The sequence below is a fragment of the Gopherus flavomarginatus genome, chromosome 3, assembly GCF_025201925.1.
Source record: "Gopherus flavomarginatus isolate rGopFla2 chromosome 3, rGopFla2.mat.asm, whole genome shotgun sequence".
Taxonomy (NCBI): Eukaryota; Metazoa; Chordata; order Testudines; family Testudinidae; genus Gopherus; species Gopherus flavomarginatus.
Genome location: NC_066619.1, coordinates 255,186,554 through 255,214,180, shown reverse-complemented (window position 1 = coordinate 255,214,180; position 27,627 = coordinate 255,186,554). Strand labels below are relative to the sequence as shown.

At 39.4% G+C, this 27,627-nt stretch overlaps 1 protein-coding gene across 6 annotated transcripts in view; it reads right to left on the bottom strand.

Moving 5' to 3' along the window:
- LDB2 (LIM domain binding 2) overlaps nt 1-27,627 on the bottom strand; it is a 513,042-nt gene that overhangs the window by 157,180 nt on the left and 328,235 nt on the right. For all 6 annotated transcript variants that reach the window (XM_050947879.1, XM_050947881.1, XM_050947882.1 and 3 more), the window contains one exon: nt 24,622-24,724. In XM_050947879.1, coding sequence (XP_050803836.1) covers nt 24,622-24,724 — 103 coding nt within the window. The remainder of the gene's footprint in view (nt 1-24,621; nt 24,725-27,627) is intronic.

Genomic DNA, 27,627 nt, shown 5'->3' with positions numbered 1-27,627 from the left:
TAAGATCTGTGCTTACCTGTATGTTGGAGGCCATGGATTGACAAGCCCATGGTATTTGGGATGTTAAAAGCATCCCAGCTTACCTGGTAGAAGCTGTGAGCTTCTAACCAAGGTTTGAAATCTCGAAGCCTCTGTTCATTGGCTGAGCTTTAGTCAGAGGGTGGGGCTATCAGGAAGGCTTACAAAGCAGTGAGCAAGCGATTAGGGAGCTTTGCGAACAGGGGCCATTAACAGGGAGTTTCGAGAGGGAGTTTGGAAGGGGAGTGGGAAGGGTGCGAAGTACACATGCCATTCTTTAAAACCTTTAACCTAAACTATAATCAAATCCTTGTGATTTAAACAAAAACCCTACCATTAACCTAGGTAGCTGTAGGAGAGAATGCAGGCAGAAGCCCAGCAGCAGATTAGGGGCTATCCAGTTTATTGCACCAAGTGCAGCATGTATGATTACTTGCCCTGTGGGTGGGTGGCGTATGTGTGCATTCGGTGAAGGGAGCTCCTGGCCCTCAGAGACAGTGTATGGGCTTTGGAGGCCAGAGTGGCGGAACTGGAGGAGCTAAGGGAGGCAAAGAGGTATGCTGATGAGGCTTTCTGGGACACTACAGATTTGTCCCACCTCTGGTCAGACAGTCCCTGCGCTGTTAAGGAGGATGAAAGGCCCAGGGAAGCAGAGCAGTCAATGAGAGCAGAGGGAGACCTTCCCATATTGGTACCCTCCTTCCAAATATGTTGAGGTTTCCTCTCGCACTGAGGTTACCTCTCCGGTGGAGGGAACTCCAGTCATTAGGAAAAGGCAGGTATTAGTAATGGGAGATTCGATCATTAGAAACGTAGATAACTGGGTTTGTGATGACCGGGAGAACCGTATGGTGACTTGCCTGCCTGGTGTGAAGGTTGCAGATCTCTCAAGGCATCTAGATAGCCTTATGTGTAGTGCTGAGGAGGAGCCAGTGGTTGTGGTACATGTAGGTACCAATGACATAGGGAAGGGTAGGAGAGATGTCCTGGGGGCCAAATTTAGGCTGCTAGGAAAGAGACTGAAATACAGGACCTCTATAGCATTCTCATAAATGCTTCCAGTTCCACGCACAGGGGCAGGTAGGCAGGCAGAGCTTCAGAGTCTCAGTGCGTGGATGCGATGATGGTGTAGACAGGAGGGGTTTAGATTTATTAGGAACTGGGGAAACTTTTGGGATAGGGGGAGCTTATACAGGAAGGATGGGCTACACTTAAACCAAAGTGGATCCAGACTGCTAGCACTTAACATTAAAAAGGTTGCAGAGCAGTTTTTAAATGAAGAGATGGAGGAAAGCTGATTGCTGCAGCGGAGCATGGATTGGACAGAGACTTCTCTTAGAGGAGAGTCTATTGATAGAGATTCTCTAGGTTCTAGTCAGGAGGAGAGGATGGAAGAGGATAAAGTATGGGCCAGATCAGATGAGAAACATTCACATAGAAAAGAATCTGACACATCAGAAAAGGGCAGACAGATAAACAGTGACAAGTTTTTGAAGTGCTTGTACACAAATGCTAGAAGTCTAAATAATAAGATGGGTGAACTAGAGTGCCTTGTGTTAAAGGAGGATATTGATATAATAGGCATCACAGAAACCTGGTGGAGTGGGGACAATCAATGGGACACAATCATTCCGAGGTACAAAATATATTGGAAGGACAGAACAGGTCGTGCGGGAAGTGGGCAGGGGGGAGTGGCACTATATGTGAAAGAAAATGTAGAATCAAATGAAGTAAAAATCTTAAATGAATCCACATGTTCCATAGAATCTCTATGGACAGTAATTTCATGCTCTAATAAGAATATAACAGTAAGGATCTATTATTGATCACCTGACCAAGACAGTGATAGTGACGATGAAATGCTAAGGGAGATTAGAGAGGCTATCAAAATAAAGAACTCAATAATAGTGGGGGACTTCAATTATCCCCATATTGACTGTGTACATGTCACCTCAGGACGAAATGCAGATACAAAATTTCTCGATACTTTAAACGACTGCTTCTTGGAGCAGCTGGTACAGGAACCCATAAGGGGAGAGGCAATTCTCAATTTAGTCCTGAGTGGAGCGCAGGATCTGGTCCAAGAGGTAACTATAACAGGACCGCTTGGAAATAGTGAACATAATATAGTAACATTTAACATTCCTGTGGTGAGAAGAACATCTCAACAGTCCAACTCCGTGGCATTTAATTTCAGACAGAGGAACTATGCAAAAATGAGGAGGTTAGTTAAACAGAAATTAAAAGGTACAGTGACTAAAGTGAAATCCCTGCAAGGTGCATAGAGACTTTTGAAAGACACCATAATAGAGGCCCAAATTAAACGTATATCCCAAATAAAAAATCACAGTAAAAGAACTAAAAAAGAGCCACCATGGCTTAACAACTATGTAAAAGAAAAAGTGAGAGATAAAAAGGCATCTTTTAAAAAGTGGAAGTCAAATCCTAGTGAGGTAAATAGAAAGGAGCATAAACACTGCCGAATTAAGTGTAAAAATGTAATAAGAAATGTCAAAGGGGAGTTTGAAGAACAGCTAGCCAAAAACTCAAAAGGTAATAACAAAATGTTTTTTAAGTACATCAGAAGCAGGAAGTCTGTTAAACAACCAGTGGGGCCCCTGGACAATTGGGATCCAAAAGAGCACTTTGTCATCCTTAAGTCATTGCGGAGAAACTAAATGAATTCTTTGCTTCAGTCTTCATGGCTGAGAATGTCAGGGGGATTCCCAAACCTGAGCCGTCCTTTGTAGGTGACAAATCTGAGGAATTGTTACAGATTGAAGTTTCACTAGAGAAGATTTTGGAATTAATTGATAAACTTAACAGTAACAAGTCACCAGAGGGACCAGATGGCATTCATCCAAAAGTTTGGAAAGAACTCAAATGTGAAATTGCAGAACTATTAACTATGGTTTGTAACCTGTCCTTTAAATCAGCTTCTGTTCCCAGTGCCTGGAAGATAGCTAATAAAACACCAATATTTAAAAAGGGCTCTAGAGGTAATCCCAGCAATTACAGACCGGTAAGTCTATGGTCAGTACCAGGCAAATTACTTGAAACAATAGTAAAGAATAAAATTGTCAGATACCTAGAAGAACATAAACTGTTGGACAAAAGTCAACATGATTTCTGTACAGGGAAATCATGTCTTACTAATCTATTAGAGTTCTTTGAAGGGGTCAACAAACATGTGGACAAGGGGGATCCAGTGGACATAGTGTACTTAGATTTCCAGAAAGCCTTTGACAAGGTCCCTCACCAAAGTCTCTTACATAAATTAAGTTGCCATGGGATAAAAGGGAAGATCCTTTCATGGACTGAGAGCTGGTTAAAAGACAGGGAACAAGGGGTAGGAATAAATGGTAAACTTTCAGAATGGAGAGGGGTAATTAGTGGTGTTCCCCAAGGGTCAGTCCTAGGACCAATCCTATTCAACTTATTCATAAATGATCTGGAGAAAGGGGTAAACAGTGAGGTGGCAAAGTTTGCAGATGATACTAAACTGCTCAAGATAGTTATGACCAAAGCAGACTGTGAAGAATTGCAAAAAGATCTCACAAAACTAAGTGATTGGGCATCAAAATGGCAAATGAAATTTAATGTGGATAAATATAAAGTAATGCACATTGGAAAAAATAACCCCAACTACACAGACAATACGATGGGGGCTAATTTAGCTACAACTAATCAGGAAAGAGATCTTGGAGTCGTCGTGGATAGTTTTCCGAAGATGTCCAAGCAGTGTGCAGCGGCAGTTAAAAAAGCAAATGGGATGTTAGGAATCATTAAAAAAGGGATAGAGAATATCTTATTGCCCTTATATAATCCATGGTACACCCACATCTTGAATACTGCATACAGATGTGGTCTCCTCATCTCAAAAAAGATATACTGGCATTAGAAAAAGTTCAGAAAAGGGCTACTAAAATGATTAGGGGTTTGGAATGTGCCAATATGAGGACAGAATAAGAGGCTAGGACTTTTCAGCTTGGAAAAGAGGAAAATAAGGGGGGATAGGATAGAGGTATATAAAATTATGAGTGGTGTGGAGAAAGTGAATAAGCAAACGTTATTTACTTGTTCATATAATATAAGAACTAGGGGCCACCAAATGAAATTAATGGGCAGCAGGTTTAACACAAATAAAAGGAAGTTCTTCTTCACACAGCACACAGTCAACCTGTGGAACTCCTTGCCTGAGGAAGTTATGAAGGCTAGGACTATAACGAGGTTTAAAAGAGAACTAGATAAATTCATGGAGGTTAAGTCCATTAATGGCTATTAGCCAGGATGGCTACGGAATGGTGTCCCTAGCCTCTGTTTGTCAGAGGGTGGAGATGGATGGCAGGAGAGAGATCATTTGATCATTACCTGTTAGGTTCACTACCTCTGGGGCACCTGGCATTGGCCACTGTCAGTAGATAGGATACTGGGCTGGATGGACCTTTGGTCAGACCCAGTATGGCCGTTCTTATGTTCTTATGCTAAAGGCCTCTTACAAGACAGGCTTCTTCTACTCCCATAGGCTTTGAAAATCAGACAGTTATTTAGATGCCTAAACATACTGTTAGGAGCCTAGTTTTAGAAACCCACTTCTTTAAAACCTTGGCTCAGATCTCCTGGGTGTCTTTTCCCCTGATCTAACCACTAGACAGCACCGCCTCAGTCTTAAAGAATGGAGATGAAAGAAAGAAAACATTACACAAATGTAAATAAGAATTGTGGCAAGTAAAAACACTTTACTGTGAACATAACAATCCAAGTTGTACTGCCAGAGTTAGTGTTCACACTTTGAAGAGATAAATAATGAGCTAATTTCTAGCTAGCAAAATCCTATAGACTCTTTCCAGTAGTTGAGATGTCATTTCAGTCACAAACTTCAACAAAAGTCAACAGTTTTATTTCGCATCTACAATATGCTGTGAATACAGTATTACCTTCAGTAGATTTTGGTTATAAATTCAACCTTGCTCAAGAAACAATATAAGAAAAACCTTGCTCAAGAAACAATATAAGAGCACAAATTCTTACAGCAGCCACTGGACAGGAATCATTGGATTATACAGACTTTTTTGTCTGTGCTACTTTTATAATTTTGCAGGCGAAATAAATGAAAGCATGGTAATTTCCCCACAAAAACAGGTTAGATGATAAAAGTCTCAGAAAGTCTGTGTGCTGAAATGGAAACTGTCCTTTCGGCAGCTCTAATGTGATGCAGTCAGACATGCTGCAGAAGATTAGAAGCAACCTGCAAGGTTTTATTACCTTTGATTTTTAGCTCTGCGGTACATAAAATTAATTTGTATTTTGCTGAACAAAATTCAGGATTAATGATGGCAGCATAGAAGGGATATTTTGCCTGTGCATGTTCTATGAACTCTTAGGATTCAAGCAACATTTACAGCAGAAGAAAAATATCTGCTGTGTGTCTGGTAGCAATAGACAAATCTCAAGAAATTCAGTTCATATAAGCCTTCAAACGTTTGGATGTCTATCTGAGGCTTTTCTAAATCACTTTGATCTTAAAATCAGAGTAGATATCTCACATGAATACCCCATTTCAGAAGAGTTTTGATATCTTCTGTGGTCCTGGCTAGGTTACAAATACTATGCGAATAGCCTGTCCTATTTCAGTACCTCCACTTCCACTATTAGCAAAATCAGGAAGTGGTGAGAAGCACAAAAACAAACAAAAGAGATTTAAAAAAAAAAACCCTAGGTTAACTACAAAAATGATTTTGTACTTGGACTACATTTTGGCCAAAATTTCCAAAAAGATGGTCTGAGGAAGAAAGATGATCTTGTGGTTCAGGGACCAGGGATTGAGAGTCAGAAAACATAGTTCTAGACTTAGCTTTTTCACAGATCAAGAGCAAGTCACTTCATATTGGATTCACCTGTCTCTCTTTTTTTCATATATGAAATCAGAATAATACAGATTGCTGCAGCATTACCTCTTACCAGTTATAAGAGATCAGTAATCATGACTCAGAAACCAAAAAAAATCAGGAGATTGTCATTAAAATCACAACATTGTTGTTGTTTTTTAAATGGATTATGTTTTTTTGGACACTAATGATTTCTGTTTTTTGAACTCTCTCTGCTCACCCCCAATATGAAAATTCAAGTTTAAATTCAAAGTGTATGCCATGGTCTCCCTGCTCCCCGACCCTTCTTCTCCTGTCCTTCCCTTTGTCCAGAGCCCTCCCTGCTTCTTGAGCCCTCCCCCCTACACTGGAAGGGTCCTGCAGCCCCCCCAACCCCACTCCTGCCAGAGGCTTGTCCAGGAGTATCCCACAGTCCCCTACTCCCTCCACATTCCTCCCAATCTCCTGGCAGGCTCCAGCAGGGAAAAGGTGCCCCTAGGCTCTTGCCTCCATTAACGTCCACTTCTTGCACTGTAGTGTGGGACCAGGCCAGTTCTGATCAGTTTATGGTAGGAGATCAGCTCTGCTGCATGGTGTCTGCTCCAGAGACACAGATACACCCCAATTCTGCAGGAAGTAGCGCAGAAAATGTTAATATTTGCATTTCCTATAATTTAATCATATGAACCATGATATTTTCTAAATGAAGCTCCAATATGTGGCTGTCCTACAATTCTGAGAGAGAGTTCTGCACAACAGAGCTGCTCCTAGCTGGCAGCTTGCCTGGAGATGCTTCTTTATGTACCCAAAAATAATACTGATGGATGCCAGAGCCCTACCAGACTTAAAAGAAGTGGCAAGTGGCCTTCAGTGCAACTCTTTGCTTCAATAGGGTTGTCATCTGAAGAGGGAAGTACGTTTCATGCAGTACACAGATTCAGCAAATACAGGGACAAACACACAATGTGGTGTTCTCCAATTCATTGCAAGGACGCTTCTGACTCCAAGTGACAGAACCCATATAATATTTACCCTGTTTGTGTATGATGACACAGAAAGGTCATAACGGGAAAGAAAGGTCTAGGTAAAAGATAGGCAGGATGTTTTTAGAGATAAATCTCTCTCATCCTTGCACAGATGTCCAAAGCCTGAGAATCAGCTGACACACTACAGTTCTACTGGGGCAGGACGAGCAGGTTGTAAAGAAGCCTGCAAGGCTACATGCAGGGACACCTGCATGGCAGGTAAAGTCAGTGAGTTTATTACTATGCTGATCCACTGGCCAAAGGCCCCTGTAGTGGATGAAGTGACAGGCTGTTGTGTTGGGTCATTCTCTCATTTCCGTATTATTTAGCCTTTGCACAAGGGACAAGGATTAAAGTCCATGGGTGTGATTTTAAAAAAGCACATAAGGAAGTTAGACCCCCACGTTCCTCTCAAAGTCCTTGTAAGTTGAGCACCTAACTCCACGAGGGGCTTTTAAAAATCATACTCTTAGGAAATGAGGATTTCTTACAGCAAATAAGGACATAGGGTCCAGAGACAAAAACAAGGAGAATGAGAAAAGATGAAACCTAATTTCTGGGAGCTTCCTATTCTTGGAAAGAACACATGGTAGAAGCCTCCTGTGAGATTCCCCTTTAGCAAAGTATTTTGAGATAATTAAGTCAATCAGAAATAATTTTTGTTGCACTTTTGACACTGACTAAAATTCAGGGGTTAATTTTAAGTATGAGAAAGCTCTCATGAGGTCTGTGGGCAAAACGAATAAGGACATAGCCAATCCTGACCTATGTCCTGAGGAATCCAAGGTGCCACATTTAATAGCCTATATTAAATATGTTGTCTAAGATATCTTTTGGCAGCTTTGAAGAGTTTGAGAAAATGCTATGAACTGGAAACTTGAGGAACATCATCTTTAGCGCCGCTGCTATAGTGAATAGTAATGATGGTAGACAGATGAAAGTTTCTACGTTGTTTAGAAAGAGAAATAAATTTTAGAAGTCCTTACTGCATCTTCTGTGGCAGCAAACTCATCCACACAAAAGCACTGTAACATTAAATAAAATATTAACTGAGATTTATTATTTCTATCTTTGTTGTTATTTATTCTCTAGGTTGGTCTTGAAACAGCACAAATTCCTTTTCTGCTGTTGTCCCCCCAAGCAGGAAACATGAAGGATCCGGAACAGGGAGTTTGACTTCTTCTAGAGGAAGAGAAGAAGAGAAGAAAGAAGCTGGAACTTCTAAGGAAAAATTTCTGTTGATCCAAATTCATCAATAGCTCACAGCAACCTTATGAAACAGATTTTGGCTACTTCTGAAATATCAAAGAAAGAAAGGGGCTTCCCTTTGATGATTTATAGCTTCTCTCACATCATATAGAAACAAAGAATCATAGAAGTGTAGAACTGGAAGGGACCTCAATATGTCATCTAGTCCAGTCTGTTACACTCAAGACAGGACTAAGTAATAACTAGACCATTCCTGACAGGTGTTTGGCTAACCTATTCTTTAAAATCCTCCAGTGATGGAGACCCTACAACCTTCCTAGGCAGTTTGTTTCAAAACATAATGACCCTGCCAGGAAGTTTTCCCTAATCTCCAACCTAAACCTCCATTGCTGCAGTTTAAACCCATTGCTTCTTGTCCTATCCTATCATCCAAGGAAACTTTTACATGTTTTGTTAAGATGGTAGATTTACTGCCTGTCTCGTTTGGCCTCTATGCAACACAGACCAAGTCTCTCCCCAGCCTGCAAAATATGTGAGAAAACAGAGAGAACAAGAGACAGAGGAAAAGATGACAAATAAAATTCTAAAGCTCTCACTCCCTCTCTCTCAAAAAAAGGGGGAATATTACACACTTTTTCTATTATTACGGGGACAGGTGCTGTGGGCACTGTATATAAGTCAGAGAGATATGGCCAATTAAACATACCATAGGTCAGGGCCGTCCTTAGGCATAGGCAACATAGGCAGCTGCGTAGGGCACCTGAAAATTTGGGGCACTACTGGGTCTTAGTGTCCACCGCTTGTTTTCCTATCCCTGTTCTAACCCTTCCTGCAGGCTCCCACAGATGGCTGCTCTAGCCTGGTGAGTCTTCCTTGGGAGGGAATCTAGTAGTTAAAATTGAAAAAACCTCCAGCCTGCCAGACCTGCCAGACCTATTAGCAGACCTAATAGCACAACATTGAAACACAACATTGAAACTGTTAAAGAGACATTCAAGGGGTAATAAAGCCATTTAACAGGCATTTGCCAACCCCAAGGTATATACTGACAGGTTTCAGAGTGGTAGTCCTGTTAGACTGTATCAGCAAAAACAAGGACGAGTCCTTGTGTCACCTCAAAGACTAACAAATTATTTGGGCATAAGCTTTTGTGGACTAGAACCCATTTCATCAGATGTCCACGAAAGCTTATGCCCAAATAAATTTTTATACTGTCAGTTTCTGACTTTACTGACAAAAACAGTTGTGCATTAATGTAATATTTACATAGAACATGTCAGTCTACAGGACCTTAGTTTAAAATTTGCTTTAAAAATATTTCATTAGTGAGCTGGTGAAGATTATAAAATCACATAGCGTTTTAGATGCACAATCATCTTTAGCCTTAAATGTGTGGATCTTCAGACATAGTTTTTTAAATAAATCCTTCAAAAGACATCCTTTATCTAAAATACACATTTTAATTACTTTAGTTAAAAAAAAAAGGTGCTTCCAAGTCTTCCTGTCCTTTCTGTCCATCCCTTCACCACCTCTCCCCCCACTCCCCACTGAAGAGAGCCCTTAAAGGGACAACAGTCCTTCCCTTCCAGATAGCTGGACAAAGAGTTCCCTTTTTTTACTTCTGACTATCCGACAAACAAGTTTTAAAAGAACCCTCCAGCAAAATCAGTACCTTAGTAAGACAAAATCCTTGTTATACCTAAAATCTCTGGAAACATATTTTTTTAAAGTTGGTGAAATTTCATAACCATGTCTCTTGTTATGGAGATCACACAAAGTAAATTACTGTTCCCTTTTTCTAAAAGCAATGAACATTGTTATGAACACACTAAACCTCTCTGATTAATTTAAAAGAATGTCTTTGTTTCAGTGAGTTAAATATGTAGTAATCTGGAATGCTGGCTTAAGATTTGAGTACATTTAAAATATAAATTCAATTTAGAAATACTGATGAAGAAAATATAAAACAGAGAAGAGCTGCATCATGTATTCCATTATATGTGATGTTGTATTCAGCAGGACAGCTGACTCACCCTTACTATGAAGTTTTTGCAAATAAATCTCTGACAAACTTCAGGGCATATCAGAAAACCTGTGACTGACATTTTTTATTCCCAAATTTTAGTGCTTTTAATTAGGTACTTTCTTCATGTCCATTCTGCATGAGGGAGAGTGCATGGAAGTCTCTGCGGGGAACTGTGACTCTCCGCCACCATGAGGCAGGCTGGGCATCTCATTATCATTTGCTGTCAAGTCCCTCCTCCCCCTCCCCCACCAGGCTGTGAGCTTGGGCTGCCATCCGGCATAGGGGCACCAGTTTAATAATACTGCGTAGGGCCCCATAAATCCTAAGGACGGCCCTGCCATAGGTTGATGTATAGGCCTAGAGCTAAGAATAAGAATGCATGATCAAAAAGACCAGCAAGGAATCCAGTGGAGCTTTGAGAAGATGCTGGTTACTCCTAATCAGAAAATCTTTTAAACTGAGTTAATCTTCCAAACCAAAAATTTGAAGCACAATGCTGGAGTTCTGCCTGGATTTGGTGAGTAGACCATTTTCTCAAACGAGATATAGAGCTAGCTGGATATTACTTTAACAAGGTAATTACCAAGTGAAAAATAGCCGCAGCACTGCTATGAACCTGAATAATAACTCTTGTAATTACTGATATTTTGGCCTATCTTTATTTAAAAAAGAATAAAGCAGTTTTGCATATTAAAGTTTTTGTATAAAATATGTTCAGGTACAATGTGTAAAATTGTAGGTTTACTCATATATAATCAAATATTATTTGTCTTCCCTAGACTGGCTTTGAACAAGAAAGTAAACGTAGGAAAATCTGCAAGCTCTATTATTGCCAGTCACCTTGAAAAAATTGGTTATTATATGAAAAAGTACTAAAGTTTAACTTTTGTGAATGCCTTGGTAGCAAACTGAAAAAATGCACTTAACTTTAACAAATGGTGGTAATACTTCAAACACATGGCATAATAGATCTTTTCAAAGAGAATTTTGCATGGGCAAATACTTCTCTCAGGCAGCATTATAGAACACCAACTTTTAGCATGTTGTGCACATGAGGTAAGGCTTTCCCAAACTTTCATTATCATTGGCTTTCTGGGAGGTTGTATTCTCATTGTTCCTCATATAACAAACCTAACCTGACATATCAAATCGAGAGTTTTCTAAAGCAGAACAAGGACAAACAATCAAAGCAGAACTTTGATTTTACATAGGGGAAAACACAGAAAGACAAGCATTTTTAAAAGGCTTGTAAAGGATATGTAATTTTCTTAATCTTGAGTAAAACTAAGATCAGATATTAATGTGTACCTGAAAAGCAGCACCCGGTCTTAACAAGAATGCCTGTTTTCCGCCCCAGGCTCCCAACTCTTTTTGTCTAATATCAGAATTGTTTGAGAACTGCATGTAAAGGGTACTCAAACTCGCTGTTGTCCCTTTCAAATCCCACTGACTTGTGCTTGAAAATTCAAAGCCACGCACACACACAAAACCCATAGTTCACCTCCTATCAACAAGTCTGGGGAACTATGCCATGGTCTGGATGGTAGTTGTATCAGTTTCACAAAAACAAACTACTAGTGCTGCATAATTGTGATACCTTTTATTTTAGAATTAGGGTGATAAAAGTGGAACACACAGATAGCCAGCCAGCTCAGAGAGCTTTTGAATTCAAACATACATTCATTATAATGTGGATTAAATAGTGGTTTGAGCCTGAGCCCCATAAATAATAGTCTTGTACACTCTCTCTTTTTATTTACTATCACTTACAGTATGAACTAAAAGGACTTTAAATTTAATCATACACTCTGTCTAGCCTGTACTCATCGGCTCATCACCTTACAATAAATAAATTACATAAACAAGAAAAGTCTAAAAACTATTGACCTTTTATTCTTTCCCTTCTTTCTATGAGCATGTAACATGAGGACCTTGTTTTCTTTACCTCCAGCATCATCTGTGTTGTAGGGTATGTGGATGGGGGGAAGCAGTAGATGTGGTATATCTTAACTTTAATAAAGCTTTTGATACTATCTCGCATGACCTTTTCATAAACAAACTAGGGAAATGCAACCTAGAAGGAGTTACTATAAATTGGGTGCATAACTGATTGGAAAACTGTTCCCAGAGAGTCATGCTGGAAGGGCATAGCGAGTGGGGTCCCACAGGGATCAGTTCTGGGTTCAGTTCTGTTCAATATCTTCATGAATGATTTAGATAATGGCATAGAGAGCATACTTATAAAGTTTGCCAATGATACCAAGCTGAGAGGTGTTGCAAGTGATTTGGAGGATAGGATTAAAATTCAAAATCATCTGGACAAACTGGAGAAACTGTCTGAAGAAAATAGGATGAAATTTAATAAGGACAAATGCAAAGTATGCCACTTCAGAAGGAACGATCAGTTGCATACATACAAAATGGGAAATGATTGCCTAGGAAGGAGTACTGTGGAAAAGGATCTGGCAGTCATAGTGGATCCCAGGCTAAATGAGAGTCAACAGTGTAACACTGTTGCAAAAAAAGCTAACATAATTCTGGGATGTATTAGCAGGAGTGTTGTAACCAAGACACAAAAAGTAATTCTTCCGCTCTACTTTGTGCTGACTAGGCCTCAGCTGGAGTGTTGTGTCCAGTTCTGGGTTCCACATTTCAGGAAAGATGTGGACAAATTGGAAGTCCAGAGAAGAGCAACAAACATGATTAAAGGTCTAGAACACTTGACCTACGAGGGAAGATTGAAAAAAAATGGGTTTGTTTAGTTTGGAAAAGAGAAGACTGAGGGGGAACATGATAACAGTTTTCAAGTACATAAAAGGTTGTTACAAGGAGGAGGGAGAAAAATTGTTCTTCTTAATTTCTGAGGACAGGACAAGAAGCAATGGGCTTAAATTGCAGCAAAGGAGGTTTAGATTGGACATTAGGAAAAAATTCCTAACTGTCAGGGTGGTTAAGCACTGGAATAAATTGCCTGGGGAGGTTGTGGAATCTCCATCATTGGAAATATTTAAAAGCAGGTTAGACAAACACATGTCAGGGATGGTCTAGATCAATGGTGAGTAACCTGCAGCCCATCAGAGTAATCTGCTGGTGGGCCATGAGACAGTGCTTACAGTGACTGTCCGTAGGCATGGCCACCCACAGCTCCCAGTGGCCGCAGTTCACCATTCTCAACCAATGGGAGCTGCAGGAAGCTGCAGCCCGCATGTCCCTAAGGCCTGCGCCGCTTCCCCAACTCCCATTAGCCGGGAATGGCGAACTGCAACCACTGGGAGCTGTGGACAGCCGTGCCTGCAGATGGTCAATGTAAACACTATCTTGCGGCCCGCCAGTGGATTATCCTGATGGGCTGCATGCAACCCATGGGCTGCAGGTTGCCCACCACTGGTCTAGATAATAAGTAGTCCTGTCATGAGTGCAGGGGACTGAACTAAATGACTTCTGGAGGTCCCTTCCAGTCCTATGATGACTTATATTTTCTCAAATTGCTACTATAAAATAGTATACTGTTTTTTCTATTATCTGGATATACATTTACCTTCTACAAACTAGAAACACTCATAGCAGTTTAAAATATTTTATAGATGTTTATTTAAGCTGATATATCATAATGGTCCAACATATTTTTATTGATGCTGGGATAAAATTTTCAAAAGAGCCTAAGTGATAGTCACTTCGGTGCTTTTGACAATGTTACCCCCAGGACCAATAAAAGATTAATTTCCTTTTGTTTGAGTTCTATAAAGTAGAATTTGACAGATTTGGTCACAGAGACTTCCCTCGAGACTGTCACTCGATGAGCTGAAATACTACTTAGAACAACCCTCCTGCCAGAACAGGTGCCCCTCCACTCCTGTCTTGATGAGTTAGACACTCCAGTCAGCTCCAGCACAGACCTAGAAGTTGGACCACACCTCTCTGCAGTTCACTGAAACTGAGATTCGCTCAGCCCAGGCGCTTCTCAGTTAACAGGGACTTTCCTAGCACCAAGAGTTCAGCCTTTCTGGGAACCTGAACCCCAAGTAAATCTTTAATCTGTATAAAGCTTATACAGGGTAAAATCAAAAATTGTCCCCTCCTATAACACCGATAGAGAGATATGCAGAGCTGTTTTCTCCCCCAGGTATTAATCACTTACTCTGGCTTTATTAATAAACAAAAGTGATTTTATTAAGTATAAGAAGTAGAATTTAAGTGGTTTCAAGTAATAACAGACAGAACAAAGTAAATCACCAAGCAAAATAAAGCAAAACCATGCAAATCTAAGCCTAATACATTAAGAAACTGATTATAGGTAATATCTCACCCTCAGAGGTGTTCCAATAAGCTTCTTTCACAGACTAGACGCCTTCCTAGTCTGGGCCCAATCCTTTCCCCTGGTACAGTCCTTATTAGTTCCAGCAGACATCACAGGTGGTAGGCAAGGGTTTCCTCATGACTGGCAGCCCCTTTTGTCCTGCTTCACCTCTTTTTATAGGTTTTGGCACTAGGTGGGAATCTTTTGACTCTCTGGGTTCCCACCCCTCCTTCTAAATGGAAAAGTACCAGATTTAAGATGGATTTCATTATCAGGTGACACGTACACAGGAAGGCTTTCAAGTAACAAAGGCCATTTACAACTGATTGTTTCTGGAACACCCTTAATGGCCTCCACTTAATATGTTTACATCAGTAATACAAGTTTATATCTTATTCTCCTAACTCCAGACATATAAATAATACATGCAAACAAATGGGATGAACACACTCAGTACATTATAAGCTTTGTAATGATACCTTACAAGAGGCCTTTTTCATAAAGCATATTCCAGTTATATCATATTCACATTCATAAGCATATTTTCATAAAGCATATGGAGTGCAACGTCACAGACAGGTTATGTTATTATGCATTTCTTAAGGCTTTTGTTTTGGTTTTATTAAAGAGAACAGATAGAAAAAAGAAGAAACTTCAATAGAAGGCACTTAAGTCTCCAAGACTTTGAAGATCTACTAGCTTCCAAAAAATGCAAATACCTCATGCAGGCTCCATGATCCATTCCCTTGCCTTAGCTCTGTGCATCTTGCAAGGTCCTCAGGAGTCTGTGTCTTACAAATTCCGGTTAAAATATTAATCCAATTTAAGTTGGTTTGCACGTACTTACCTTGCCACCAGATGCAAATACAGCGAATTTCCCTGAGCACAAACTCTTCTTCTTGCACACTGCCTGGGGCCCTTATCTTAGTCACTGAACATCTCGCACGCTGCACCAAAGCCCACTCCACATTCCCTGCATATCTTACTAAATTGATTGGAACTCCTGCCTCAGCACCTCTGCATCAAATACACAAGATCTCTTGCCTCATCTTCAATCCAAAGTTACTAGCCAGTCCATTATGAAGCCAATATAGCTGTGCATGCATGATTGTGAATTGCAGGAAATTATTATGGTCAGTCAGTGGAAAAAGTCAGAAGAGAACATGGAATTGCTTTGCTCCCAGCCTAGTGCACATTCAGCATCCCCTTCATCAGGTTCTGTATTTCCCTCAACCTTTTGAGAACTGGTCCTGATTTGAACTAACCTATTGGACTACAGAATTCAGTGCATAACTAGCCACTCATATGCAGTGCAAGTGTCTCTAGGAGCACACATTTAGGAGAAAAACTACTGTGTATGCTGTCTATGTGATTTTCAAATATAGATAACTGTCAAATCAAAGCTAATTTTCTCCAGAACAAGAAAAGGCATTGGTCCTTCTATAAAGTCTATTTCTATGCCACATTTCCACCACTTACACAAAGCTCTTTTGTATACAGGTCTTCTTGGGGAAAAAAATCACTGTCAGAAAGTTCAAATTTTTACTTTAATCTCGCTGAAAAATGCTGAACTGCTTTTTCTTAAAATTTCCAAAGCCACCAAAAACAAGAAGACTGGGCATGAGAAATATCAGCCAGAAAGGTTAAAAAAAAAAAAAAAAAAAAAAAAGCAGATGTTTTTGAGCAGCTGAAAACAGGGGTCTAGAATAGAAACTGTTACATAGCTTTAACTATAGCAGGTTGCAACCATCACTTCTTCCTCCTTCCCCTCATAAAAAGTGTTTATACCACTTGAACCATGGTTTCATTTTACCTTGTTTTAGTAAATCAAACCATGTGCCACAAAGGAACTTTGGTCTGAATCGGAGGGATAAGATTGATAGTAGGTTAAAAAGTAATGACCTATTAAATCAGCCCAGGACACTAAAGACAAAAATAAAACCAATTCACAGCACACACAGTATTCTAATATTTTTATGCATTTGCCAGAGCTGTATTATGTGAGATTGTATATGATAATATTTAGGAGGGACTGGAAGCAGTAAATGGAATTTTAAAAGACATAACTAAATGGTCAACATGTTCATGCAGCCACTAGGTGACATGGTCAGGACACATGGATTCAAGTGCCAGCAATATGCAGATGACAGAGAGCTCTACTTATCCTTCACTGCATTTCACCACACCACTGCCACCAAGATGGCCCCATGCTTGGATCAGTTCAGCTCATGGATGAAGAAGAGCTGGCTGAAGCTGAACCAATCAAGACAGAGGTAGAAAGAGGGAAGCATTTCAAAGAGCTTGCAGCTACAGTGCAGTCTCCTTTGGTTGAAAACACACATCCACAATAGGTCAATTCAACCTGTTTCAGAGTGGTCCTGAACTCCCTACAGATGCTAAGCTCTTATGTAGCAGCATCCATGAGTAATGCTTTCCACCATCCTGGTTGGCTAGGAGATTTTGTCCCATCCTGGTGAACGATGGCCTAGCCTCAGTCAATCATACCTTAATCACCTCTCAGCTACAGCAAGGCAATATCCCTGGGCATGAAGCCTTCGATATTTAGGAAACTCCAACTGGTATAGAATTCTGCAGCCTGTCACCTTAGCAATACAAGTTACCACAAACACATCAAACCTGTCCTCTACTCCCTAGACTGGATTAGCATAGAATATGGAATCAGGTTCAAAGTCTTGATCCTTATCTTCCTGCTTCCTGGCCTGGGCCCAGGATAGCTCCTAAAAATCCAGGGTGAAGATTGGGCTTGACAGCTTTAGTCCTCAGGCCCAGCAGGACTACAATAGGCTTGTCTGTGCAGGAGACAGAGCTGTCTCAGGGGAGGCCCAATGCTGTCAATGAACTCCCCCAGAACTGAGGACCAACCCCACCAAAACCAAACCCTCCACTGCACATATAATTCTTCCCCTGATGTGAGAACAAACAACAACTGACAGATGTTAGTCATGTTGCTTAATGTACTACTGGAAGGCACTCAGATACTCTGGTAATGAGAGCAATATAAGAAATTATATAGAATAGAATAGAATGCAGAAGACGACCGGGGATAGCAATGGCACTGCAAGCATCAATTTAAAGGATGAATGGATATATATACACACACACACACTCAAACATCTATCTTGCTATCTAAATTGTCATACCACAACAGATCACAAGTCCATCTAGCCTGGTATTCTGAGTCATCAGCACCTGATGTTTAAAAAAGGAAGCGGGGTGGGAAATATCATAATACACCTATTCAGTTGTACAATGCTTTATAATGGAGAGAGGAAGGAATTATTTTTTGAAGCCTGCAGGCGACCACAATTCCCTGAAACACTACTGTTTACACTACTGCTGGATAAAACTCAAAAAGGCTCAGAGGTTTGGACTGATGTCTATCTGAATCTCTTTGGTCCAGAAATCAGGATGGAAATCTCATAAGAATAGTCTCTCTAATGAGATTGCCAGCCTCCTCTGGTTCTGCTTATGTCTCTTATAGAATTCTATGTTTCTTCTTCTAAAACCAGACAGAGCATAGGCAAATGAAGATGGAAAATAAAAACCAAACAAGCAGAGAAAAAATATATTTTTGACCACTAAGAAGTATACAGTTCAGTTATGGTTGGAGATTCAAACATAATCTTATTTCTTATGGGGACTGATTCATCTGTCCTTTGTCATGTGTATTAGTACAAGTGAGGATATGTAAGATATAGATATAGATGAAAATTAATATTAATACACAATGAAACCTGTATTAAGTGGCCACCCCAGGGACTGACAAAAAGTAGTTTGATCTTTTGATAAAGGTAACTGATAGTTTTATTTTAAAGGCTGAAGGTGATTCTATAAAAGAATAGATATTACTAATTTGAGACCAAAATTATTTAAAAATATTTAAGTATATTAATATTTATATTTTAATCAGTACTTGAATACCTAATATAAACAGATATTTAATGTAGTGATGCCATTTGCAGCTAAAACATGGATCTCTCTGGCAGATACCCTAGACCTATACAAAATAAAATGTCTGGCCCAGAGTTCCACTCTCAAGTATCTGAGTGCAACTCTTATAGTGTAAATAAGGAGAGAATTTAGCCTGTTACATTCATTATATTTAATACCTGTTTGGTGTTTCTGTATTAAAAAATATACTGAAACATAGGTACTGCCACTATTTTCTCTTCTGGTTAATTAAAGAAAAAAAGAAAGAAACGACTGAAAACCATCTAATTGGAGACATAGGTCTGACCCAAATTCCAGTAAAGTCAGTGATAGGCTTCCCACTGGGCTTTGGAGCAGGCCCATAAATAGCTTATATAACTGTGTGATCCTGTTATTGTTAAGCTTGTCTTCGCTCCCTATGTTGCTCTGATGGTGTGTTGCACTCATGTGTTGTGTCCTATCTTAAATTAGGTTGTGAATTCTTCTGGGTAGGGATTGTGTCTGACTCTTATGTGTGTGCATAGCATCCAGTAGAATGGATCCTGATCCTAAGTGGCAACTTTCTAGGTGTCAGTGCAAGGCAAGTAATAAATAATAACCGTGCAATTGCTGCAGCACCATTTTTGAAATAATTGCCTAGAAGTGTGGAAGCTGTTTTCAGAAGTGCCATCTTCCAGGGATAGAATTGCTGGGACAGATGCTAGATGTGTAACATATCGGAGAGGCAAAGACATGTCTAAAATCCTTTGCCTGCTGGCATTTTCCTATCCTCACATGTGTACTGAAGTTTAAGTCAATGTGAGATTTATAAAATATACCAAAGAGGAAAGAAGTGTGTTACTTTGGTTCACCCAAAATGCTTAAAATGGTCTTTAAAAAAATTTCTCAGAAAAAAACAGCTTCTTTTGATTTAAAAATAAATAATGATAAAAGAGCTAACAGATATGGGGTATCAGCAAAAGGAAGGGCATTCATGGAACTGTATGCATGCCACCTATAACACAAAGACAGGCCATCAGAGCCACTGGCTGATAAATGTTACTGCAAAGGACCAGTGCAATGAAAGTAATGGAGAGATTCTCACTCTGCTCTACCTATGTGATGCCAAAGAAATACCCACAGCCTTAAGGGAACCTGGTCAAAACACCTTATCTAAAACATACTGCAGAATATTGAAGAATTTAGTAAATATCTCAACCCACAAGCAAAGGAGGAGGGGGAAAGAAAATGGGTTAGTAAAAAGAAAATGAAAATGGACTCTTAAGGGACAAGAGACATTGTACTCCAATGTACTTGAATTATCAAATCACATTTAATAACTGGGATTTCTCAGGAAAAAATAGGAATAAGAGAGAGTATACTTTGAAACATCAGCAAACTGTTTCTTTTGGTAAATACATTTTTTTCTCTATGAATTATGCGAGAGAAGTCAGATAACAGTTTTATGAAACAGGGTATAAAGACAGAGTGCCAGCATCTGATAACAATCTTTCTGACAACAGTTGAGCACATGAGTAAAATGTGACAGATGGTCACTGTGTATTCCTGGGGGCAGAGTCCCAAAATACACATCTTTGTTTGAGGAAAACACCCAATACATCTCAACCTTCTTCTGTTAGATTTCCAGGAAGTATCCAACCAAAGTCTGAGAGATTAATAAATGATCACAGAGTGTAAAAAAGGGCAAATGATAGAGTGAATGTGGCTCAGAAATATAAGCGGCATTTGTAATATGCTTGTCTCATGTATTCACAAAGAGCATAATTTGAAATATGGTCTAAAATACACAGAAACAAACGATTCTTTGTAAAAGCATGGGCAGTACCTACTTAATCATTTTAAAATCAAAACCATGTGGTATTTAGTCCATTGTTGGCTGCATATTACTTTACTGTAAAATCACTTCTACAACATGCCAAGATAAATCCAGAATGAAGAGAAAAATACAAAACATATTTCATGCACCAAACAATAAGTAAATGAATCACAGTGCATAATGCGCACAGTATATTATAGTCACATTGTATATTTCACCCACAAAATACAATAGCAGCTATAATATAGAATATATATTCACATATCTAAAGATTTAGAACAGCAATGAAACTAATAAAACAGTACATTTTTCTAGGAAATCATGAAGCAATCTAGCTGAACTTGATCTTTCTGAAATTTCTACCTTTCTAAACTGTGTAAAGTTATGCAAAGGCATATATAGTACGATGATGTAAACTCATAAAAAAGTGCCTGAAATCCACAATACTTTCTATGTATAAGCTTTTGAATGTAAAGCTTAGATAAGCCCACTCTGAAGCATCTATCTTTACCTAACATAAATATAATTTAGGTAATTTGTTACTGCTATAAATGTAATAACTAATCCCTGTGTTCCTTATAGTACCTATTTCTCCCATAAATACGAAGATCTCAGCTAATTAGACATGTCCGATTTCCAGTACAGGGTCAGATACATCTATTATGCGTTACAATGTCACTTTGCTCTGAAAGAGTTAACTTTCTAGCTCCTATTTTCTGCAGTGCTGCATAAACACTGCACATTATTCTTACTGAGCATGCTTCATCTTCCCTGTCTCCACAGTCTTGGGCTGTCAATCAGCTGTCAGTTCCTACCACATCAGCACAGTGTGCATCATCAGGCTGTCAGAGCAGCAGCTGATGAGACTCTGCTAAGGGCTGTCAATCAAACTTGTTTCTCTTATCTGTTCTGGAAATATTTTGTCTCAGAGAAACAAAGAACCTGGGCAACAATGGATCAGACTCTAGTATTTACTCTTTTACTTTTTACAAGGATACAAGGCTCTTAACAGGAAACAAACATGTTTTATCCACAACCAGGAAAAAAAATCTGTTTTATTAGGATAAGTTGCAAATTTTCTTGTCTTGCACAACTCCTATTGTGGTCTTGACCCAGTAAAACAGGGCCTAATAAATTTAAACAAATTCAATTTTGTTTACATTGTAAAATGTATTTCACAGGTTTCCTTGTTCAATTACTTTGTTTAGTGAAATTCAGCAAACTCTGTGCAGCGCTTTCAGTTTAAAATAAAGTAACATCTTTGACTGGTATAGGGATTTTTTTCCTCTCCTTAAGGCACTGGAATGTGGGGTCTTACTGTGCCTATCTCCAGCCTAAAGGCCAGTCTACAGAATACACTTAGGAGTCCTACACACCTTTATTACATAACATTATACATTAATTTTGTATAGTGTTTGTCCTGAAACCGAATTCCAAGATGTTACACATAGTTCAACAACATATGGATAGCGTTCATAATAATTAATAGCAGAGGGATAGGGGTGTTAAGGGATATATCCAAGGGAGAAAATATACGTTTCCAAATGAGGTTTGAAACACTATCATAATCTCCCTGGAATTCTGTACTGGAGACCAGGAGTTGAAGAGACTAAGGATCTTGGTCTTACAATGATAAGCATATGAGGAGGGACAAAAGAAACCAGGTCTGACTGATAGGTTGTGTTACAGGTTGAGCTGGGCCTTTAAGAGGAGTTCAACTCCTAGCTTTGAGCCAAGTCTGGTTTTCCTCACAGATCAAGGCATTCTGGAACTTGTGGTCCAGGCCATTAGAGCTGTAGGCCTGGAGAGAGGCGGTGTTATCTTGGTAAGCAACTTTTCTCAGTGTAGAGAGGAATGTTACCAACTATAGTGATTTAATTGTGAGTTTCACCAAATTTGGTGTTTTTTCTTAAAACCTCAGTCTCCTGGAGTCATGTGATTAAATGAACATATCAATTTCCATTTTTTTTTAAAAGTGAGTTTACAACGCTCACCACTGACAAGAAAATCTTTAAAACACAAGTGTGAAAAGTTTAAAAATCAGAAGGCAAAAAGAATCAAAAAGTATTTTTTTGAAAATCATAATTTTTCAGACAGTCTCATGATTTTGGTGCCTGAGTTATGATTTTTGAACATTTGGGATTGGCAGTACTATGAGAGAGAGAGCTGAAGAAAGCTGGTGGAGCCCTCCAGTGAGGGGGATATAATGTCAAAGGAAAGCTCAGACAGAGGTAGGTGTTACATTTAATTCTGAATGCTATGAGGTCACTAGACATTTTTTATTTCATCTGCCAGCAAATTCCATACTCTTGGTCCTGCTGCTGTGATGGTTCTGTCCCCCATGATATGAGCCTCTTGCTATTAGTCAAAAGTTCGTTGTTCCCAGGGAATAAAGCTATTGTGGTAGATCTTGGTCCCTGAGAGAAAGAGTGTCTTGGTAGCAAGGGCTGATCTTACACATGGCTTTGACATTCAGGAAAGAGACCTTGAACGGAACTCTGTGTTCTCTGGGGAGTCCCTGCAAAGAGTGGTGAATTGTCCTGATGACTTGTATTGCTGACAAAGTGGACTGCTCTGTTCTAAACTAGTTGGAGCCTTTTCAGGACACGAAGTTTCATTCCTAGATATAGAGAACTGCAGTAAACTATAAACCTAGAGAGCCTGTCCATCTCCTCCCATTCCTTCTCATACACTAACTGAGACTGGGACAACCCACACTCCATCCACTCAGGAAGGTTGCTCTTGAACCCAAATAATATTTAGGGAATAGTCACTGGCCTCGCTGTTTGACAGGTGAGGAGACACTTAAAAGAGATTTTACAGCAACAATGAATATAAATAGGGCTAGTGCCTGAAAACATTAATATTACTTCATGACAGAATTATGCAAATATTTGCTAATGAAAGTACAGAAATAAAAAACTACTGAAAAAACCTCTATATGATCAACATTAATCATATTGTTAAGGAGCATTATAACAAAAGCTACAACAACAACAGTTTGTTCAGAGGTCACCAATTTTTTTTTAAATCGTGCATACTGGACAGGTTTGAAGTGTACTCACAGTAATTTGATCTTTCAATCACAATTATCAACAGCAATGCTGAGAATTACAGCCCTGGCCCGCACTGAGCTACCAACACTTACAGATAGCACAACCATTATCAAGCGTGTGTGGCAACCGGAATATTTTTCCCTGTGACAAATTATTTCATATATGGTACTATTTTCCAGAAACACAACTCCCTCTGATCTAACTGGACATTAATTGCTTTTCGGCTGATGTATCTGTGTCTTCTCGACTGATAACACGACTAGGAAATCTGATATCTGACAAGTTGACTCAACCTAATCAGGACAGATCAGCTGTTACCAATGTTGCTACAGGCTGTAATTTCAGGACCTTTACAGAGTTATCACTCGCTTTGAAAGGCAAGAAACTGTAATTCTGTCAACACTAATCCCAAAACGTGTGTTCAATGTGACTGTTATATTTTTTCTTCAAGAAAAGGTAACACTTGTCAAATAAATACCTGATAATTGATAAAATGAATTAGAAGTATGTGAATGATACACTGACAATCAGTCAATCTCAAGAAAAATAAGAACCTTGCAAGATTCAGAATATTAAGCATAAGCTGTCACAGAGAGGCAAGGGGTCATTCAGAATGGATTGAAACAATTTGCAATGCAGTTTTTCAATGTTTACGTATCTCTGTGTTGCCTGGTGCTAGAGTAGAGTGAATAATTCACTAAAAACAATTTGTTCGATTAATTTTAGCCCTTTCTTTTGCTTGTGGAACATGGGCAAATGGATCACAGCGTTGTCAGATGTATTTGTTACTCGAATTTATTCATGGATTGATTGACCGTATTCTAAATTTCAGCATTGTTGCTTAGTTGTGATTGGTTAATTAACATCCAAGGGCAGATCTTCAGCTGGTATAGATCAGAATGGCTCTGTGACATTGATGGGGAGCTCTGAGTGAATGTGTAAGCTCTTCTATCAGGAATACTGAAATTTCCCACAAAATTCCCTTTCTGTGAAAATTTTTGCCAACAAAACCGCATCATTTGAAAGTTAATGGAAAGTGAACGTATAAAAAGTGCAAATACAGCAAATTCATTTAAAAATTCCAGTGAATATTAGCAGAATGTTTCACATTATTTGCCCAGATCAGCTTGCAACTCACATACTTATATTCTGAATATAGAAATACACAGAAATTTCAAAACTTAAATTTTTTCTTTGAGAAAGCCAACCAGTGCATTTTGTTTATGGAACTTGATGGTAGCTTCATGTGTTGTAGCAAGCATTCCACTATCACCAGCTCTTAGGTCTGTATTGCTTTTATAGAAGAAATGCACAGAAACTAAGGTATAAAATCATAACAATAAATTTGTCTCTTACTGTATCGCTTTGGTCCATCTTCCAAACAAAATGAAAGGGTTAAGGTTGCATCATCTTCAAAAAACTCAGTTGCAAAGGCATCCCACCAGAGGTTGTCACTATCCTAGGAAGAGAAAGACCATTCATTTTACACATGGCAAAAAGAAAAGAGTCTCTTTTAAAAGAAGAAATTCAAAGGATCTCATTTTTGGTTTGGGATCTATCTGCGTGGAAGGGTGGATGTCCACATGGTCATATTTCAAATTAATGTACTCATGTAAGGGTTTCGTTCTGATTTAAGGAAACAGATAATATATTATTAATAAAATATAATTTATTTTTTGTATTACAAGAGATTTTCCATTAAGCTAGGCACTGTTCAAACATATACAATAACATAGTGTCGTCCATACAAATGAATATTTACACATCAATATTTTACAAATCATTTGGTACTTAATATACTGTAATTTTTTTTCTTTTAATGTGCTACCTATATGGTATGCTTGGTCTTGAGGGTGAGAAAGAACCTTACTTCATTCTGTAAAAGCAGCAAAGAATCCTGTGGCACCTTATAGACTAACAGACGTTTTGGAGCATGAGCTTTCGTGGGTGAATACCCACTTCCTCAGATGCATGAGGATTCACCCACGAAAGCTCATGCTCCAAAACGTCTGTTAGTCTATAAGGTGCCACAGGATTCTTTGCTGCTTTTAAAGATCCAGACTAACACGGCTACCCCTCTGATACTTACTTCATTCTGTAATCCTATGTAAAGTGATCATTATTAGCATGCACCTACATGTAAGTTATTTTGAAACTAAAAAAAAATAGCTATTGGACTTAGATGCATTTATTATAACTATGACAGTCCTGTAGGTTAATTAAATATCAGCTAGTTATTTAAATGCACTTGCTAAGAGAATTCTTTACTGTTCAATAGGACACAGAAGATGAAACCAACATTTTAAAGCCTCCCCCGCCTGTTTTCTGAGACATTCACTGCTCTACACTAATAGAATATAATAATTATTAACACAAGGTAAAATATACAGCATATTACAAATAAAATATTAATGTTGGGTTGATGATCTTGGAAATTGAACCAAATTTTTTCAAATGCAGGTGCTTAAATTTGGACATTCAAAGCTATAGTTAGGCACCTAACTAACAGGTTTCAGCAGCCGTGTTAGTCTGTATCAGCAAAAGGAACAGGAGTACTTGTGGCACCTTAGAGACAAACAAATTTATTTGAGCATAAGCTTTCGTGGGCTACAGCTCACTTCATCGGATGCATGGAATGGAACACACAGTAAGAAGATATTTATACATACATCCGATGAAGTGGGCTGTTGCCCACAAAAGCTTATGCTCAAATAAGTTTGTTAGTCTCTAAGGTGCAACAAGTACTCCTGTTCTTTTTGCACCTAAATAAGTATTCAGATTTTCAAAGGTACTCAGTACCCACAGTTCTTCATGAAGTCAATGGGAACCTGAAAATCAAGCGCCTTATTTAGGTGGCTGCTGTTCAGTTTAGAAAAGCGATGATTAAGAGGGACTGTAAAAAAGACCTATAAACTCATGAATGGTGTGGGAAAAGTGAATAGAGAAGCGTTATTTACCTTCTTCCACAATACAAAAACCAGGGGTCACCCGATTAAATTGATAGGCAGCTGGTAATACTTTTTCACACAACATACAATTATCCTAGGGAACTGATTGCTGTAGAATGGTATGATGGCCAAAAGTATGACTGGGTTTAAAAAAGAACTAGAAAAGTACAGAGAACAGGTCTATCTATTGTTATTATCCAAGATGGTCAGGGATGCAACCTCATTCTGGGGGAGACCCTACATCTCTAATTGCCAGAAGCTGGGAGGGGAAGACAGCGGTGGATCTTTCCAGAATTGCCTATATCTATGCACTCTCCTTGAAGCTCTGGTACCAGTCACTGTTGGAGACAGGATACTGGGCTAGACGGACCATTGGTCTGACGCAGTATGGTAGTTCTTATGTTCAGTCTCCATTCATCTTGGCTTCTGTGCTGAAAATATCCATTAAGGATTCCAATGAACATCTTTTTTTTAAAACATAACTGTATCCTTGCCTAAAACCATCCACACATTGACACACACCAGCATAAATGATGCACATCCTCTTAACGTTCTGAGGACAACAAGAGTAGGGAAAGAAAACTATTTGTGGTTTAACAAACACAAAGGAAAAAAAATCTAGTTAGGCAGCTTGTTCCAAAAATGTGGAGTGCATATCTGCAACATGGATGGATATACCAAGGCACTGAGATTTAAATGACTTGCTGAAGCTCACAAAGTGACTCAGTGGCAAACCTGGGAATATAAATCAGGAATCCCATGTATCGTAACCACTCTACAACAATCACACCAGCAGGCTACCCAATGGGTGGCTAGATGCAATTTGGTGAGCTATAGGCCCCCCACATGACTCATCATGTGACTCCACCCCGCCCCCAGCCTGAGACCCTGCACTCTCCCTCCCCCACCCATGATCTACTCCACATTGCTTGTGGGGGAGGAGGCTCTGTCCTCCTCCCACTGCGCTGGAGACGTCTGAACCGCAGGGGTGAAAGGAGCAGGGAACTACAGTGGCAAAAGGAGCAAAACGTGGGGCGGCTGGGCAGCCTCATGCCAGCAGTTCCTCTATCGCAGCTGTACCGCCTACAGCTCTGTCCTCCAGCAGGGCTGCTGTACAGACCTCAGACAGGACTCAGGAGACGCAGCTGCATGGAAGGGCTAGGGGCAGAGCTGGGGGCGGTACAGCTGCACTGGAGGAGCTGCCGGTGTGGGTTTGCCCAGCAACTCTACATTCTGCTCCTTCTGTGTCTTTCCGGTATGGCATACCGGCTCTAAATACCTCACTGGTATGGTGTACCATAACGTACCACCCTACTTGCACCACTGGGCAGACCTCATACGTCCTCAATAATATGTATCACAGGCAGCAAGCAAACAAATAAAACTTGGGATAAAATGCTAATTTAAGTAAAAA